At 43.1% G+C, this 15491-nt stretch overlaps 1 protein-coding gene across 6 annotated transcripts in view; it reads right to left on the bottom strand.

Annotated features, from left to right (window-relative positions):
- CCDC13 (coiled-coil domain containing 13) overlaps positions 1-15491 on the bottom strand; it is a 110650-nt gene that overhangs the window by 30522 nt on the left and 64637 nt on the right. For 5 of the 6 annotated variants that reach the window (XR_003854449.1, XR_003854450.1, XR_003854451.1 and 2 more), the window contains exons 11-13: positions 8888-9012; positions 7381-7464; positions 571-693 (exon numbers count right to left, since the gene is read on the bottom strand). Coding sequence is in view for 3 of the 6 variants with exons in the window: in XM_029588327.1 (XP_029444187.1) it covers positions 571-693; positions 7381-7464; positions 8888-9012 (332 nt within the window). In the remaining 3 variants the exon portion in view is untranslated. The remainder of the gene's footprint in view (positions 1-570; positions 694-7380; positions 7465-8887; positions 9013-15491) is intronic. The other variant, XM_029588326.1, reaches the window with a different exon arrangement.

Here is a 15491-nt window from a genome sequence, read left to right as displayed (position 1 = left end):
CTCCATCCCTTTTTCCACTCCAGATCTTCTGGACTTACATAGGGCCTTCCCCTTAGGACAGGAACTGGGACACAGCCCAGATGGAGGCAATGCAGGAACAGTAATCTTGACACCAAGAATTTTCTGCTCAATATTCCTACATGGCTCCCAATTTGCCCATGAAGCAGAGCATACCTGCTAAAGCAAACCTCTCCTTTTCCTCACGAGGAACTTAGAGGGTTTCAGGGTCTCTTGGTTCAAGCTCTGAGGAAAGCAGCTGGTGGAGAATGCTGGATGGCCATGACTATATCTACTTACTCCTGGGGCCTGAGAACAGATCTGCAGTGTGTGGTGCTGTCACTGAACCATCTGCAGTGTGTGGTGCTGTCACTGAACAGATCTGCAGTGTGTGGTGCTGTCACTGAACCATCTGGCCAGCCTGAAATATTTCAAATAGTGATAAATCCCTTACTGCTGGCTAAGAGTCTCCCTGCAAAACTATTTGACAAGAGCACAAGACCCTCTGTCTCCTTTATCTCTAGTTTTTTTTTTAAATTGTATGCAGTTACTGCTAGCAGCCCGAGATACTACCTCTTCTGCAGGACAGTGACGAGCTCCATGAGTCTGTCTCTCTCCACCTCAGCTGCCTGGCTGAGCGTGCGGTACTCTGTTAGCTGCACCTGCAGAGTCTTCATATCCAGTCCATCAGGAAACCTAAGAAATTTATTTTATTTATTTATTTTATTTTATATACCGGCAACCGTTTGCACATCGTGCCGGTTTACAAGTAACTTATAACAAGGAATATATAGGCGAGGCCTTTACAAAGAACAATATGTAACACAGTAACAAAGCAGATAACTAAATAACTTGGGGAAGGAGGGATAGATACAACAAGGGGGGGTGGGGGAGGGAGAGAACAGATACATAAGGATAAGATATATACATGGATTTGAGGAGCAGATGGTATGTACACTGGTTATATATGGAGTTATATAAGTGCAGATAAAAACAGACACATTATTTTAAAGTAAGGGTTGAATGAAGTGTTTGAAGTTCTTAGAGGGAAAGGGGGTTAAGTGTAGGGTGTGGATCCTGGAGGGGATTAAAGGATTTTAGGGGGGTATTGGTGAGAGATGAGAGTTGGGTGAGAGTGTTAGTAGGTGGTGAAAATAGCAAAGATTACTCCATTTGGTTTTTTTTTCCTGTGCGCTTGAAATGACTCCAGAAAGCGGAGACCATCAAATTGGCCCCCTTGCATTAAACTGTACTTCGGGTTTTGGTTCAACAATCTTCTGGGCTTATCTGGCTTTTGAATGCTTATTTTATGTATCTCATTTATTTTGCTACATAGTTGGCAATTTCTCTCTGTCCTACATATATGCAACACTTTTAATAACACAGTAAGAGAGAATATGATGGCAGATAGACTGCAAGTCTCATCTCATCTTCCCATTTTCCTTTCCTGTTGCAATGTCGCAGACTCCAGTTGATCTCCAGCTTTATTTACCTTCACTTCCTCACAACCAAGGATGCTCTAAACTTATCCCAGGCTTTCTTACTATTTTTGCCTCTACTGCCTCCAGTGGAAAGCTGTTCCAAGCATCCACCACCCTTTCCATGAATAATTATTTCCTAATGTCACTCTTGAGCCTATGCCCTGCATCTTTTTGGATCTCATATCATGATCCTTTCCTCCAAAACCTCCTCTTCACTGAGTAAACGTTTGCCTCTCATGCATTATGGGGGTCATTTTAAAACTGCCTGCATTGGTGCAATGTCTGTAGGTGCTTTATACCCACAGACTTTGCACTCAATTTTCAAGTGAAAGTACATGCATACTCTCCCTTTGAAAATTATCTCAGAAAAACTACCTGTATACATTTGCATATGCTAATTTGTGCAGGGAGTGTTTCTGAGAAAAACTGCATCATATTTTGGAACATTCTAAAGTGCAAACCCCACCCAGCTCTGCCCCTGGTATTGTCTCCCCCTACTGTGGATAGATGTATGCGCATAGAGGCCCTATGTGCGTACTTTTATGCGCATATAGGGAGGGCAATTTTGTAAAAGCCCATTTCTTCAGACAAAGCATTGTTTTACCTGCAGAAATAGCTTCGAAAATTACCCTTCCTATATACCTCAGTAGTATCTGCATATCTCAATCAGAACCCCCTTCTCTAGAATAGACATATTTAGATCCTTAAATTTCACTTAATTGGACTTACAGATGTAAGCAAAGGTTTAGGCACTCCTGATCGAATTCTATGTTTTAATGAATAGCTAAGTGAACAAAAGCTGACCCAAGAGTTACAAAGATTCAAAATTATGTTTCTAAATTGATATCCATTATCCAAATTACAACACTTGTTTCGATTTTAAGAAGCCTGAGCATCTCCCAATATGCACACATTGGTGTGCAGTTGACTAAAAGGTGTAACACTCTCAAGAATGGTGGACCCTTAGTGCTGTGATGTGGTTGGCACAGCCTAGCAAGCATACCCATTAGGCCCACACTGACAGCTGCTGGGTGAGCACGGTGGTGAGAATGAATGGAGCTTCGCCCAGACCAGCCACCTCCCCCACGTTGAGCCCCTGGGTTCTGTTGGCCAGCAGGTCTTAGGTGGGCCTCTAGGGTGATTCAATGAATAAGAGTCCAAAGCCAGGTGAAGGTCAGGGTGGGCAGCAGACAACGGATATGGAAAGACAAGCCAGAGGTCAGGGTAAGCAGCAGACAAAGCGAGGTCAGTCTAAAGCAGAGGTCAGGTCCAGGCAGCAATCGAGAATGGTCAAAGTCCAAGGCCGTGGGCAGAATCCAGGAAAGCAGTACAAGGGGAGACAATGACAGGACCAGGTTGAACAAGGAGAATAAGTTTTGGGCAAGGCAAGGTGGGAACTCAGGGACCAGGCAGGAACAGGAAGGATGGAACACCAGGACAAAATGGGAGTACAGGAACGCTGGAACAAGACAACACACACTTTTGAGCAAGGCACATCAGGAGACCTGCTGCCAAGGCGAGGAGTGCAAGATCCAATGGCCTTAAGTACACTGAGGCGATTATGTCATTAGGCTGCAGTTCCTCTCATTTCCCACCAAGAAACCTATATTATGTGCACAAAGAGGTGGTGTTCCCGTAGGCATTGAAGAACTTGCTTAACATATGGTTGGTGCTGCTCCAGGGTCTTAAAGAAGATGACAATGTCACCGAGATACATGAATACATGGGAATGGAGGAGATCCCAGAAAAGACTTGACATCTTTTGAATATCCTTTCCCTCTTAAGCACTTCCTCTCAAAAGCCAAGCAGAGAGACAAAAGTGAGCCGCTTGATCAGAAAATATGGGACACTGGTGAAGAAGCTTCAGCAGATGACCGAGTCGCAAAAATCCGTCCACCGCCAGATTGACTAGATTCATGAACCATGGCTGCCGTGGCCACTCTGGCACCACCAGAATCACCTCGCCCGGATGATTTTCTATCCACCATAATACTTTGCCCACCAGCAGCCATGGGGAAAACACATAAAGAAGAACTTCCTGAGGCCATGGAAGAACCAAGGCATCAACCCCTTTGGCTCTGTGATCCTGCCTGTGATTGAAGAAGTGAGTTTTTTTTGGCATTCCACTAAGACACCATCCAGTCCATGTGGGGAATCCCTATCTGCAACAGATGAGATACATTGCCTCTTCCGACTCCCACTCTCCGGGGTCCAGCCAATGCCGGCTGTGTTTTGTCTACCCCGGCAATATAGGATGCTGCTAGCAATGCCAGATGCTGCTCTGCCCAGTGAATTAGCTCCTGGGCTTCTTGAGCCACTGCCCATCTCTTTGTTCCACCCTATTGGTTGACATAGGCCACCATCGTCACATTGTCCAACAGGATCCATACCAGCCGACTGCGTAACAGAGGCAGAAAGGCAAACAACATAAACCGCACTGCATTCATCTCTAATCGATTGATAGACCACAATGCCTCCTCCTGTGACCAATGGCCTTGAGCCAAATGATTTTGGCACACTGCTCTCCATCCGGAGACACTGGCATCGGTGGTAACTACCACCCAGTTGGGAACCTCCAGGTCCACCCTGCGACTCAACTGGTCCTGACCAAGCCACCATGAAAGACTGGATCTGACATCCCCCGTGAGAGGCAAAGGAATATGAAACAGCTCTGAAAATAGATTCCACTGGGAAAGAGGAGTTCAATTTCCCAGCAGCTATCCCCTTAAGTCCAGAACTGTAATGATTTGGAGAAGCGAGTTCAGGTTTGGCTAATACGTCAACAGATTTGGGCCAGCAACTTCAATCAATTCGTTCAGACATGAATGCTGTTAAATAAATCAACTCAAGAGGCAATTATCAAAGAAAATTCAAATCTCACTTTAAACATGGAGAATTTTGAAAATATAGTAAGGAATAAAAATCTCAGGTTCATAAATTTTCCTAAACAACTGCCTTTAATATCTCCAAAAGAGATGTTTAGGAGATATTTAATTGAGATTTTACATGTCCCTGAGATCACTATTCCTCCTGCTTCCCAGATTTATTGCCTTCCACCATTTAAAAGGAGTTTGGATGAAGTTTATGGGGATGCACAAGTTCCTTTAATTCCTGCTGAAGGTTCGACTTTGGATGTATCCGCTATGCTTGAGATCTCTGATACCGAATTGGCCGTTCCAGCTACGCTTATCGTTTCATTTGTTTTTAAACCTGATAAAGACTGGCTATTAAGATCATTCTTTTGACATAGATCTGAAACCTTTTTGCAATTTAAAGTAAAGGTGTTTCCTGATGTCTCTAGACAGACTCAGAAAAACCAAAAGCAATTTTCTTTTTTATACACTCTAGGGTTCAACAAGTAGGAGTGTCTTTTTTCTTAAGTTTCCTTGTAAATGTTTGGCCAAATACCAGAATAATTTCTATATTTTTTTTTTATGACCCCCCTCAACTGACCCAATTTTTGAGTGATAAAATTGCAATTGTCGGACCCTCTGAAAGCTCCCAGACCCGAGTCTCAAGCAACCAGTTCTCTAGTATGTAGTTGGACTGCCTAAATATTGATCTTTATCTAACTTTAAACTGTACTTATTATACTTTGGGTTGTGTATTGGATCTCCCTATTTTGAGGACTGTTTGGAAACTGAAATGATTCCATGGTTATTATTTCATTTTCTTTGTAATTATTGTTTCTTTCAGTTACATATTTTCTTTCAAGATTTATTTCTTGTATATTTTAGGAAATGCATAAATAGAAAATGTATTTATTTATTTAAAAACGTGTTTATCACTTAACAGAATATATCTTCCTATGCAATTTACAACATATCAAGACATAAATAACAGTAAAAATACAAAAATAAAATTAAAAAATACATAAAAATACAGTCAGACCTATAAACAATTTTTTCGACTCCTCTACTGGGCAATTCCATTCATCAATCAAGTTTTTAAAGATTTCCTAAATTCTAACAAATCTACCTCTTCTCTCAAGCCAGGAGGCAAATTATTCCAAAGTTGAGGAATCATTCCAGAGAATGATCTAACCTTCAGAAGAGAATGTTGAAACATTTTAACCTTCTGGACTCTCAAAAAAGGAAAATGTCATAATGTCCTATCTTTTGGAACTCTCTACCCTGAGAGTTACATAACATCTCAGATTCTGTAGCTTTTAAGAAAGCCCTCAAAACATTTCTTTAAAAAAAAAAAAAAAAAATTCTTTCAGTATTAATTTTTCCTCACCCATCTTCTACTGTTCTTTCCTTCTCAGCCACAGCATCAGGGTTCAATTAACAGTGTGTCCATTGTAATGTGTTTTTTAATGTTTGTGAATTATAATTTTATGTTTGATGCATTTTAATTATGTGTGTTCATTTTATTCTCTGCTCCAAAGTATTGGAAGGTGCAAGTTATAAACCATTTTAAATAAACAAATACCACTGTATTGCTCCATGGCGAGCCTGCACTTTGAGTACTGTGTGCAATTCTGGTTGCCGCATCTCAAAGAAATATATAGTTGCACTGGAAAAAGTTCAGAGAAGAGTGACCAAAATGATAAAGTGGATGGAATGGCTCCCCTATGAGGAAAAGCTAAAGAGGTTAGGGCTGTTCAGCTTGGAATAAAGGTGGCTGAGGAGGGATATGATAGAGGTCTATAAAATCATGAGAGGACTAGAATGGGTAAATGTTACTCAGTGATTTACTCTTTCAGATAATACAAGGACTAAGGAACAATCCATGACGTTAGAAAGAAGCACATTTAAAACAAATTGGAGAATTCTCTTTCACTCAGTGTACAATTAAGTTCTGCAATTCACTGCCATAGGATGTACTTAAGGCAGTTAGAGTAGCTGGGTTTAAAAAAGATTTGGACAAGTTCCTGGAGAAATCCATAAACTGCTATTAATCAAGCTGACTTAGGAACTAGCCACTGCTTATTACTGGCATTAGTAGCATGGGATTTATTTAATGTTTGGGTACTTGCCAGATACTTGTAATCTGAATTGGCCACTGTTGGTAACAGGATGTTGGGCTTGATGGTCCTTCATCTGACCCAGTATGGCAACTTCTTATGTTTCTTAAATGCAACGCTATACCGTGAACAATTACTCCACAGTGTCAGCTAAACTTCTCATTTGCCACATAGCCTCCTACTCATTCTTTTACAGCCACTGCCCTACTTCTTCCCAGTAAGATACATTCCAGGCCACAATGTGCTGTTGCAGAAAGTAGGACAGTAACTTTTATTATACTTGCTGTTCCCAAAAGTATCAATACAGTATAAGACAATGAAGTCTGACAGTACTCTTAGCCCGCCTTTACAAACTAGAGGAATGTGCTAGGATGTGCTTGAATGCACAGAGAACAGACTGAAGAATCTCACTCCCTTAGATAAAGGAAGGGTAATATTCAAAGGGACTTTACCCACAGAAACAGCCCTTTAGAAAATTGCATGACCAAAAAAAGTGTAAAACTGTGTGCATACAGTGCATATGCACATAGGGGCCAGGCATTCCATGGGGAGGAGTCTGGGAGGGGTTGGGATTTATGCACATACGTTTTGATATTAAAATGGATGTGCATAAATTATTTTAGCAAAACTTTGCACACTAATGCAGGTGCAACTGTGAGCATGTAGTTTTGCTGGGATAATATTAAAGAAAATGTATACGGATAAGTTTGCTTTGAAAATTGAAGCAACTTGGCCGCATTATAGCCTGTTATAAAACTACCCCTTTAGGACTTTCTCTCTGGGGATAGAGGAGTTATACTAGAAAACAAATATTATGATTGTTTTATTATTATTATTATTATACCATCAGAATTGCAGACTTCAGCACCTGTCTATGCTGAAAAAGATTAATAATTCCCACCTTCTACAGAGAGGGTTCTACATATACTCTACCTTCTGGGTGAGATGACATTGCTTCCAAAAGAGGGTTGGGTAGCTGCAGATTCAACAAGGGTGTGCCCCAATTTAGATACAGCACTGTGCAGAAAAACAAGAATCTTGTCAATAATCGTCATCTTTCTTACACTAATAGGAAATAGGTCAAAGCGCTGGGATGCAAAGTTGAACTCCTCTCTATAAACTACTCTGTGAATTGCCATGGACAAGCCACTTTAATTTGCTATCCCTCAATTTACCCAATCATGATTCGTCGTCAACACAATAACCTTATTGTTTCATCTTTTACCCCTTTGCAAGTTTTCAGCCATTTAAATACCAAAATATACCGCCAAGCTATCCACCCCAGAGGTGGCTGCATGAATGTTTAACAATGCATAGGGAGGGCAATAATGAAAGCCATTTCCATGAGTAAAATACTGTTTTACCCAAGGAAATGGACTTGTTGGTTATTGCCCTCCATATACACAAGTAAAAGTGCCCACATGTGTCAGCAACGCAGCTACTTTTTACCTGCATCTTTTCAGAGGGGCTCCCACGGTGGGATGTGGTTGAAGGAGGCACTTACATGGGTAGTTTGGAATAATCAAAACTACCTGCATGAGTTTTCAAAGAAAAAAAAAAAAAAGTTATACCTACACAAAAAGCAGCTGCAAATTTGTGTTGGTCCTTGTCACGGGACAATCAACTCAAAGCTACCCAAGTAGTTATGTTTTATTCCTGCAAATCCCATTGGTTACAATCACTCATGGAGGTTTGCTGAAATGCGAGCAGTTTGATTAGCGTCTCCTATGGGTCGATTTTCATAATACTGCAGATTGTCGCAATGTCTAGTTCCGAAAGAGAAAGTCTGCACATACTTTTCCTTTGAAAATTGCCCAAGGAAAAAGAGATTTGCCCCTCTATTTTCTGCAGATACTTTTCCCTTGAAACACAATGCCTTAATTTTGAAAATGCAAAACTGCACCCTACTGCCTTCCCTGACCTAACCCTGCCTCTGATCTCTTCTATTTTTCTTGTGGGTGAAAGTACACACATTGCTGATCCCCCACGCATACTTTTTTCCACATATAGGGGCGAGGCATTATCAAAAAGCTCTTTTATATGGGTAAATTGGTTTTGAAAACTGCTCTCCCTATTTTAAAGTGTATTGGGCTTCTGACTGGATGAGACTTGGACATTAGTAGTACCATGCATGCAAACAAAATCTGTGCTAAGTAAGAGGGAGGATTGCACACCTCACAGAGTCATCACTTCACATGAAATGTAATGCTCTTCTGGACTTTTCCTTTCCAATATACAAACAATGCCCAATCCTTCTCAGCTTCTGAGAATAGCTGAGCAAAATGCTTTCTATGCCACTTAGTGCAAAGGAATGACAGTATATAAATCAACCCCAGCCACATCTTACTTGGAATACTGCTGCTGGCAGGAGCACCACATGCCTTTTAATGACTGGCAAAACAAAAAAACATCTGAAGTACAGATAGGACTCTTCTCTTACCGACCAGATCCAGTCCTGCCAGAATGATTCCCCGCTGACATAGACGGTCCTGTCTGTTTTGAAAATGGTTGTGTATCCAGAGTATTAAAGTCTGTTTCCGCAGCTGCTTCTTTCTTGTGGTGATGCTGCAGCAAATACAAAACTGCATTGGTTTTTTGGTACCTTTGGCTCATCTACAGTTAGATGCAGCATGGCCCTTTTATCATCACATTATGCTCATCCTAGCACAGAGGCAAACCTCCTTAAAACATGGCACTCCTCAGACATAATAATCATTGTACAGCAGAAAAGAAGTAGGGTGGTCAGCACAACATAAGCATTCCTATCACCAAAGTAAAATCCAAGAAAATGAGGTATGCTTTACTACTTGGTTAGGATGACAAACAATTCTGTATTGAGAAATAGAGATTATTACTAATTTTTTTGGCATGTCTGTAGTACCCTGACCAGGCCACCATGAAAAGATGATACATGTACCAAAAAAACAAAATAGAGTCAATTGGAGGATTGTGGCAAATAGCACCTAAATGGAGTAGAAACCATCGCACATTATTATTTTTTAAACAACTGGAAAGGTCAGATTGAAGAATGAGAAATTACTACTTACCTGATCATTTCCTTTTCTTTAGGATAGTCAGATGAATCTACAACCAGTGGGTTATGCATCTCTACTAGCAGATGAAAATGGAGCAAAGCTGACGTCACCATATATATATATATACACCCCTGCAGTTACATCAGCCTGCCAGTTTTCTCTTCAAAAGCCAACTGTGGACAGACTAGCAAAAACTTGATCGATAACAAATAACCATTTCAGTATTCAGACAACAGGAAACACTGAGCTCAGACAAAGAACGTCTTAACACTAGTCTAGGGACTGGACTAACCCTTACCAGTAACCCCTGGAACACGTAGCCACACAGGAGGATCATTATGCAATCATTCGGCAGCCAAAGGAGGGAAGCTGGATTCATCTGACTCTTCTAAAGAAAAGGAAATTATCAGGTAAGTAGTAATTTCTCATTTCTTAGCATCTAGTCAGGTGAATCCAGAATAGGTGGGATGTACCCAAGCTACTCCCAAATAGGGCGGGAGGCTGCCTGCAGTCCAGTCAAAACCACACGTGCAAAGGTTGCGTCCTCTCGGGCCTGCACATCCAAATGATAATACCTGGAAAAGGTGTGTAAGAAGGATCATGTCACAGCTCGGCAAATGTTGACGGGAGACAACAATCTAAACTCTGCCCATGACACTGCCTGAGCCCTAGTGGAATGAGCCCTAACTTGAATAGGCAACTGCTGTTTAGCATCCACATACGCGGCCGTGACCACCTCTTTAATCCAGTGAGCTACTGTAGGCTGTGAAGCCGGCTCGCCCTGTTTACTACCATCGTGGAGGACAAACAGGCGATCCGTCTTCCAGAAAGGTTTAGAAACCTCAAGATACCTCACGATATGTCTCTTGCCATCTAAGGGTCACAACAGGCTACTTTCCTCCGCATCTCTTTCCGTATCCAGAGATGGCAGGAACATGGACTGATTCAAGTGAAAATCTGAGGCCACTTTTGGCAAAAAGAAAGGAACATTAGGCAGCCGTATCACTCCTGGAGTCACTTGGAGGAACGGCTCCCAGAAAGACAAGCCCTGAAGTTCAGAAATTCGACACATGGAACAAATCGCCACAAGAAACACCGTTTTCAAGGTCAGTAACCAGAAGGAAAGGTTATGCATTGATTTAAACGTAGAGCCTGATAAATCAAGATTAAGACTCCACAAGGGCACCGGTTACCCCAAGGGAGGACGAAAATGCTTCATTCCTTTCAAGAAATGGACCACATCTGGATGGTCTGACAAAGGACCACCATTCACCTAACCCCGAAACAGGCAAGAGCCACTATTTGTACCTTTAAGGAATTAAGAGCTAACCCTTTATTCAATCCATCCTGCAAAAATTCCAAAATGAGTAGGATATTAACAGAATGAGGAAGAACACCTCGATCTTCACACCAAGCCTCAAACACTAGCCAAACCCACACATAGGCCACGGAAGTGGAGAACTTTTTCGCTCGAGGCAAGGTGGCAATCACTGCAGTAGCATATCTGCACTTCAGCAAGCTAGCCCTCTCAAGGACAATACCATAAGACAAAATCTATATGGATCTTCATGAAGAACAGATCCCTGCTGCAAGATTCCTATATGCCGGAAACTGGAGGGGGGAGTCTACCAGGAGCCTTTGCAGATCTGCATACTATGGTATCCTGGGCCAATCTGCTACCATCAAAAGCACCATCCTTCTGTGACCCTCGACCCTCTGAACCATTCTGCCCAACATGGACCATGGGGGTAAAGGCATACAGCAGCTTGTCCTCTGGCCATTCCTGCATGACAGCATCAATACCCAAGAACTTCAGATGTCTCCTACGACTGAAAAATCAAGGAACCTTCACATAGCAAGAAGTCGCCAGTAGGTCTAGAAATAGAAGGCTCCAGTGATCCACTATCAGCTGAAACCACCTGTCTGACAATACCCATTCTTCTGGGTCCAGACTTTCCCTGCTGAGAAAGTATGCTCTTACATTGTCTTTTCCTGCAATATGAAAAGCCGAGATCTCCTGAAGATGCACTTCTGCCCATTCCATAAGTTGGTCTTTCTCCTTCAACACTTGCTGCTCTTGGTTAGTCCGTGCCAATTGATGTAAGCCACTGTTGTATTGTCCAACATTATCTGGACTGCTTGACCCTGCAACCTGCCACTGAACTGCAAGCATGCCATCTGGACCGCTTGGGCTTCCAGCTGATTAATGTTCCAGAGAGACTCTTCTGCACTCCAGTGCCCTTGTGCAGTCAGTTCCTGACAGTATTTTCCCCAACCCTGCAGGCTCACATCTGTCATGAGTACTAACCAGTCCGGTGATTTTAGGGAAACTCCTTTTCTTAGATGATCCACTTGTAACCACCCCTGTAGTTGAGAGCAGACCCTCATCGGCAGGTGTAGCCAAATTGAATAGTCCTGAGACCGTGGGCTCCAACGTGCAGAAGGAAGCACTGAAGAGGATGAATATGCACCAACGCCCTCGGCACCACTTCCAGGGTTGCCACCATCAAACCAAGTACCTGTAGATAGGACCACACTGTCAGGCATATAGTGTTCATCAACAGATGCACCTGCACCATCAACTTCTGAATACGAGCTTCTGGCAGGAAAACCCTGCCCTGCTTCATGTCAAGCCAAACACCGAGATACTCTAATGACTGAGAAGGCTGAAGACTGCCGAGTTGAGATCCTGCAACAGGCAAATTACCTTGCAGGTCACCAGGAGGCTGTCTTCCAGAGACTTTCCTGAATCAGCCAGTCATCCAAATATGGGTGTACCGGGAGCCCAACCTTTCTCAACTCTGCTGCCACCACAACCATAACTTTGGAAAAGGTTCTAGGTGCTGTGGCCAGTCCAAAAGGCAGCAACCGAAACTGATAATGAATGTCCCAAAATCGTAAATCACAGAAAATGTTGGTGCTCTAGTCGAATGGGACAAGTCCAAGGAGGTCAGAAATTTCCCCAACTGCACAGCCATTATCACTGAGTGCAATATTTCCATGCAAAAATGAGTCACCCACAAATGAAGGTTGACCCCGTTGAGGTCCAGGATGGGGCAAAAGGAGCTCTCCTCCTTGGGCATAATGAAATAAATGGATCATCAACCCATATTTTCTGGAGACATAGGCACTAGAACCACAGCCCTCAGACTGAGGATCCTTGACAATGAACACTCCACTGCCTGCTTCTTCTGCGGGGAGTGGCAGGGAGACATCATGAACATGTCCCGGGGAACACTGCGAAACTCAGGCACATATCCCCTCTTGTATCACCTCCAGGACACACTGGTACGATAGGAATTTGACCCACCTCTGATAAAAGAGAAGTGCCCCCCTAGCAACTGTTCCCAGGGATGGGTTGGCAAACCTTCACTGGGAGTCTTGGTAGGTTCTACTTCCCGAGCCCGTGCCCCATCTGGGCTGTCTGGAATGAAAGGACTGAGACCTACCGAAAGGTCAAATCCTCTGAAAGGTCGCTCCTCTGTAGGGTCAAAAATGCTTGGATCCCTTGGCACAAACTCTCATGCCAAAGGAACGTGGTGTCTGCTTCTTATCCTCCAGGAACCAAGGAACCAGGTATTCACCCCACTTACTGGCCAATTTCTACAACTCGCTCCCAACCAAGAGCAAGCCTTTAAAGGGCAATTTCGTAAGGTTAGCCTTGGAGGTCGCATCAATTGACCAATTCTTAGCCATAACTACATAAGAACATAAGAAAATGCCATACTGGGTCAGACCAAGGGTCCATCAAGCCCAGCATCCTGTTTCCAACAGTGGCCAATCCAGGTCATAAGAACCTGGCAAGTACCCAAAAACTAAGTCTATTCCATGTTACTGTTGCTAATGGCAGTGGCTATTCTCTAAGTGAACTTAATAGCAGGTAATGGACTTCTCCTCCAAGAACTTATCCAATCCTTTTTTAAACACAGCTATACTAACTGCACTCACCACATCCCCTGGTAACAAATTCCAGAGTTTAATTGTGCGTTGAGTAAAAAAGAACTTTCTCCGATTAGTTTTAAATGTGCCCCATGCTAACTTCATGGAGTGCCCCCTAGTCTTTCTACTATCCGAAAGAGTAAATAACCGATTCACATCTACCCGTTCTAGACCTCTCATGATTTTAAACACCTCTATCATATCCCCCCTCAGTCGTCTCTTCTCCAAGCTGAAAAGTCCTAACCTCTTTAGTCTTTCCTCGTAGGGAAGCTGTTCCATTCCCCTTATCATTTTGGTAGCCCTTCTCTGTACCTTCTCCATCGCAATTATATCTTTTTTGACACCTGGTCACTATTACTGAAGCCACCCCTCGGGCTGAGGTACAGACCAAATTGAAGCCCACATCTGCCAAAAAAGTGGCTGCTGGCTCCATAATTGCCCTAGAATTCAATCCAGATTCATTGACCTCCTGAGAAAGAAGAAAACAAGAGTGAGCAGGGGGAATGAAGAAAAGATGATTTATATTTAGACAACTACCAACAAGGTCTGAATTACATAATCTGGGTAAAACAAATAAGCATGGGTGTAGCTTGCTTGTTATGGTGGTTACTACCCCGAATCAAGCCTGATACTTCACTTAGAATACACATCCAGTGCAGCTCACTGCTTCAACGGCAGGTGGAATGAAAAAAAGAGGATTTGTATTCAAACAACCAACAATGACTGAGTTGCACAGGCTGGGTAAACAAGCGTGGGAGTAGCTTGCTTATTACGGTGGTTACTACCCTAAATCAATTAGCTAGATACTTCACTTAGATGCAGCTCCAGCACTGCTATCTACGATGGCGAGGGTGGAAGGGAAATAGAACCAAAAAAGTTATTTAAAGGGACAAGAGTAACAGAAAAGTATGGAAAAAAAAAGTATGAAAGCTTGCTGGGCAGACTGAATGGACCATTTGGTCTTCTTCTGCCGTCATTTCTATGTTTCTATGAGCTACCAGAGAACAAGAAGCTATCTGCAAGGTCATCGCCACTGCTTCAAATGCTTGCTTAAGGATGGCCTCAATCCTTCTATCATGCACAGCCTTCAAGGCCGTTCCTCCCTCCACAGGGATAGTCATCCATTTGGAGATGGCACAGACAAGTGCATCTACTTTCACCACTGGATCCAGGGGGTACAGGCCTTCCAAAACCAGACCCCCTTTGAAATTAGCCTCTGAGGCACCCCACTCAAGATCAATCAATTCTTGAATGGCCTCTATAACGGGAAAAAACAAGAGGCTTTATGCAAAGAAACCAAAATGGGATTTTTCTTTGGTTCAGACATGGAATCTGCCCCAGGAACTCCCAGCATCTTTAATGTCTGGGAAATCAGAGCTGGTAACTCATCTCTGTGAAAGAATCACAACATAGTCCTATACGGTTCCAGTCCTGGAGAAATTTCCCCATCCTCCAGAGAGTCAGGATCAGCCTCATCATCTGAGTCATCCAGATTCCTATTGGGAGGACCTGCTGCTGATCTTCGGCACTTAACAGTAATACTGGGCGAGTGAGAGGTCACCACCTGCGTCTCTGACCTGGCAGGATTGGATGGGGCTGAGGACTGCACCTGAAGAAAAGATTGCAATCCTTGAAAAAATTCTACCCAAGAAAAGGCAGAAGGATCTATGCCAAAATCAGAAGGCACCTGTGTGACATCCACTGAGCTACCTTCCCCTACTGACGAACCGGGTAAGGGAGTTCCAAGGTCAGACGTTCCTCTTGACATGACCTTAACCGGGCCATCATCAGGCTGGGAAGAACCAGGCTTATTAAAATCAGAGGAAGATAATTCTCCCTGAGCCTCTAAGCATCGCTGGCACAAGTTAGAGGGCATGCCAGGCTGAGGTGCCCGAATATGACAGAGCACAGAGGGAAAGGAGCTTAGGTTTCTTAGCCACAGGCGCCATCAGTCTGTCAGTACTCTTAACAGGTAACTGAAGTTGTACGTTCAGCTGAATTCACGCTATAAAATATATGCGCCCAAAATTTAGGGGGCTAGGCATCCCAAACTTAAGCCCACAACAATGC

The sequence above is a fragment of the Rhinatrema bivittatum genome, chromosome 2 (assembly GCF_901001135.1).
Source record: "Rhinatrema bivittatum chromosome 2, aRhiBiv1.1, whole genome shotgun sequence".
Lineage (NCBI taxonomy): Eukaryota > Metazoa > Chordata > Amphibia > Gymnophiona > Rhinatrematidae > Rhinatrema > Rhinatrema bivittatum.
The sequence above is the reverse complement of the archived record's forward strand: the minus strand, read 5'-3'. Positions and strand labels throughout refer to the sequence as shown.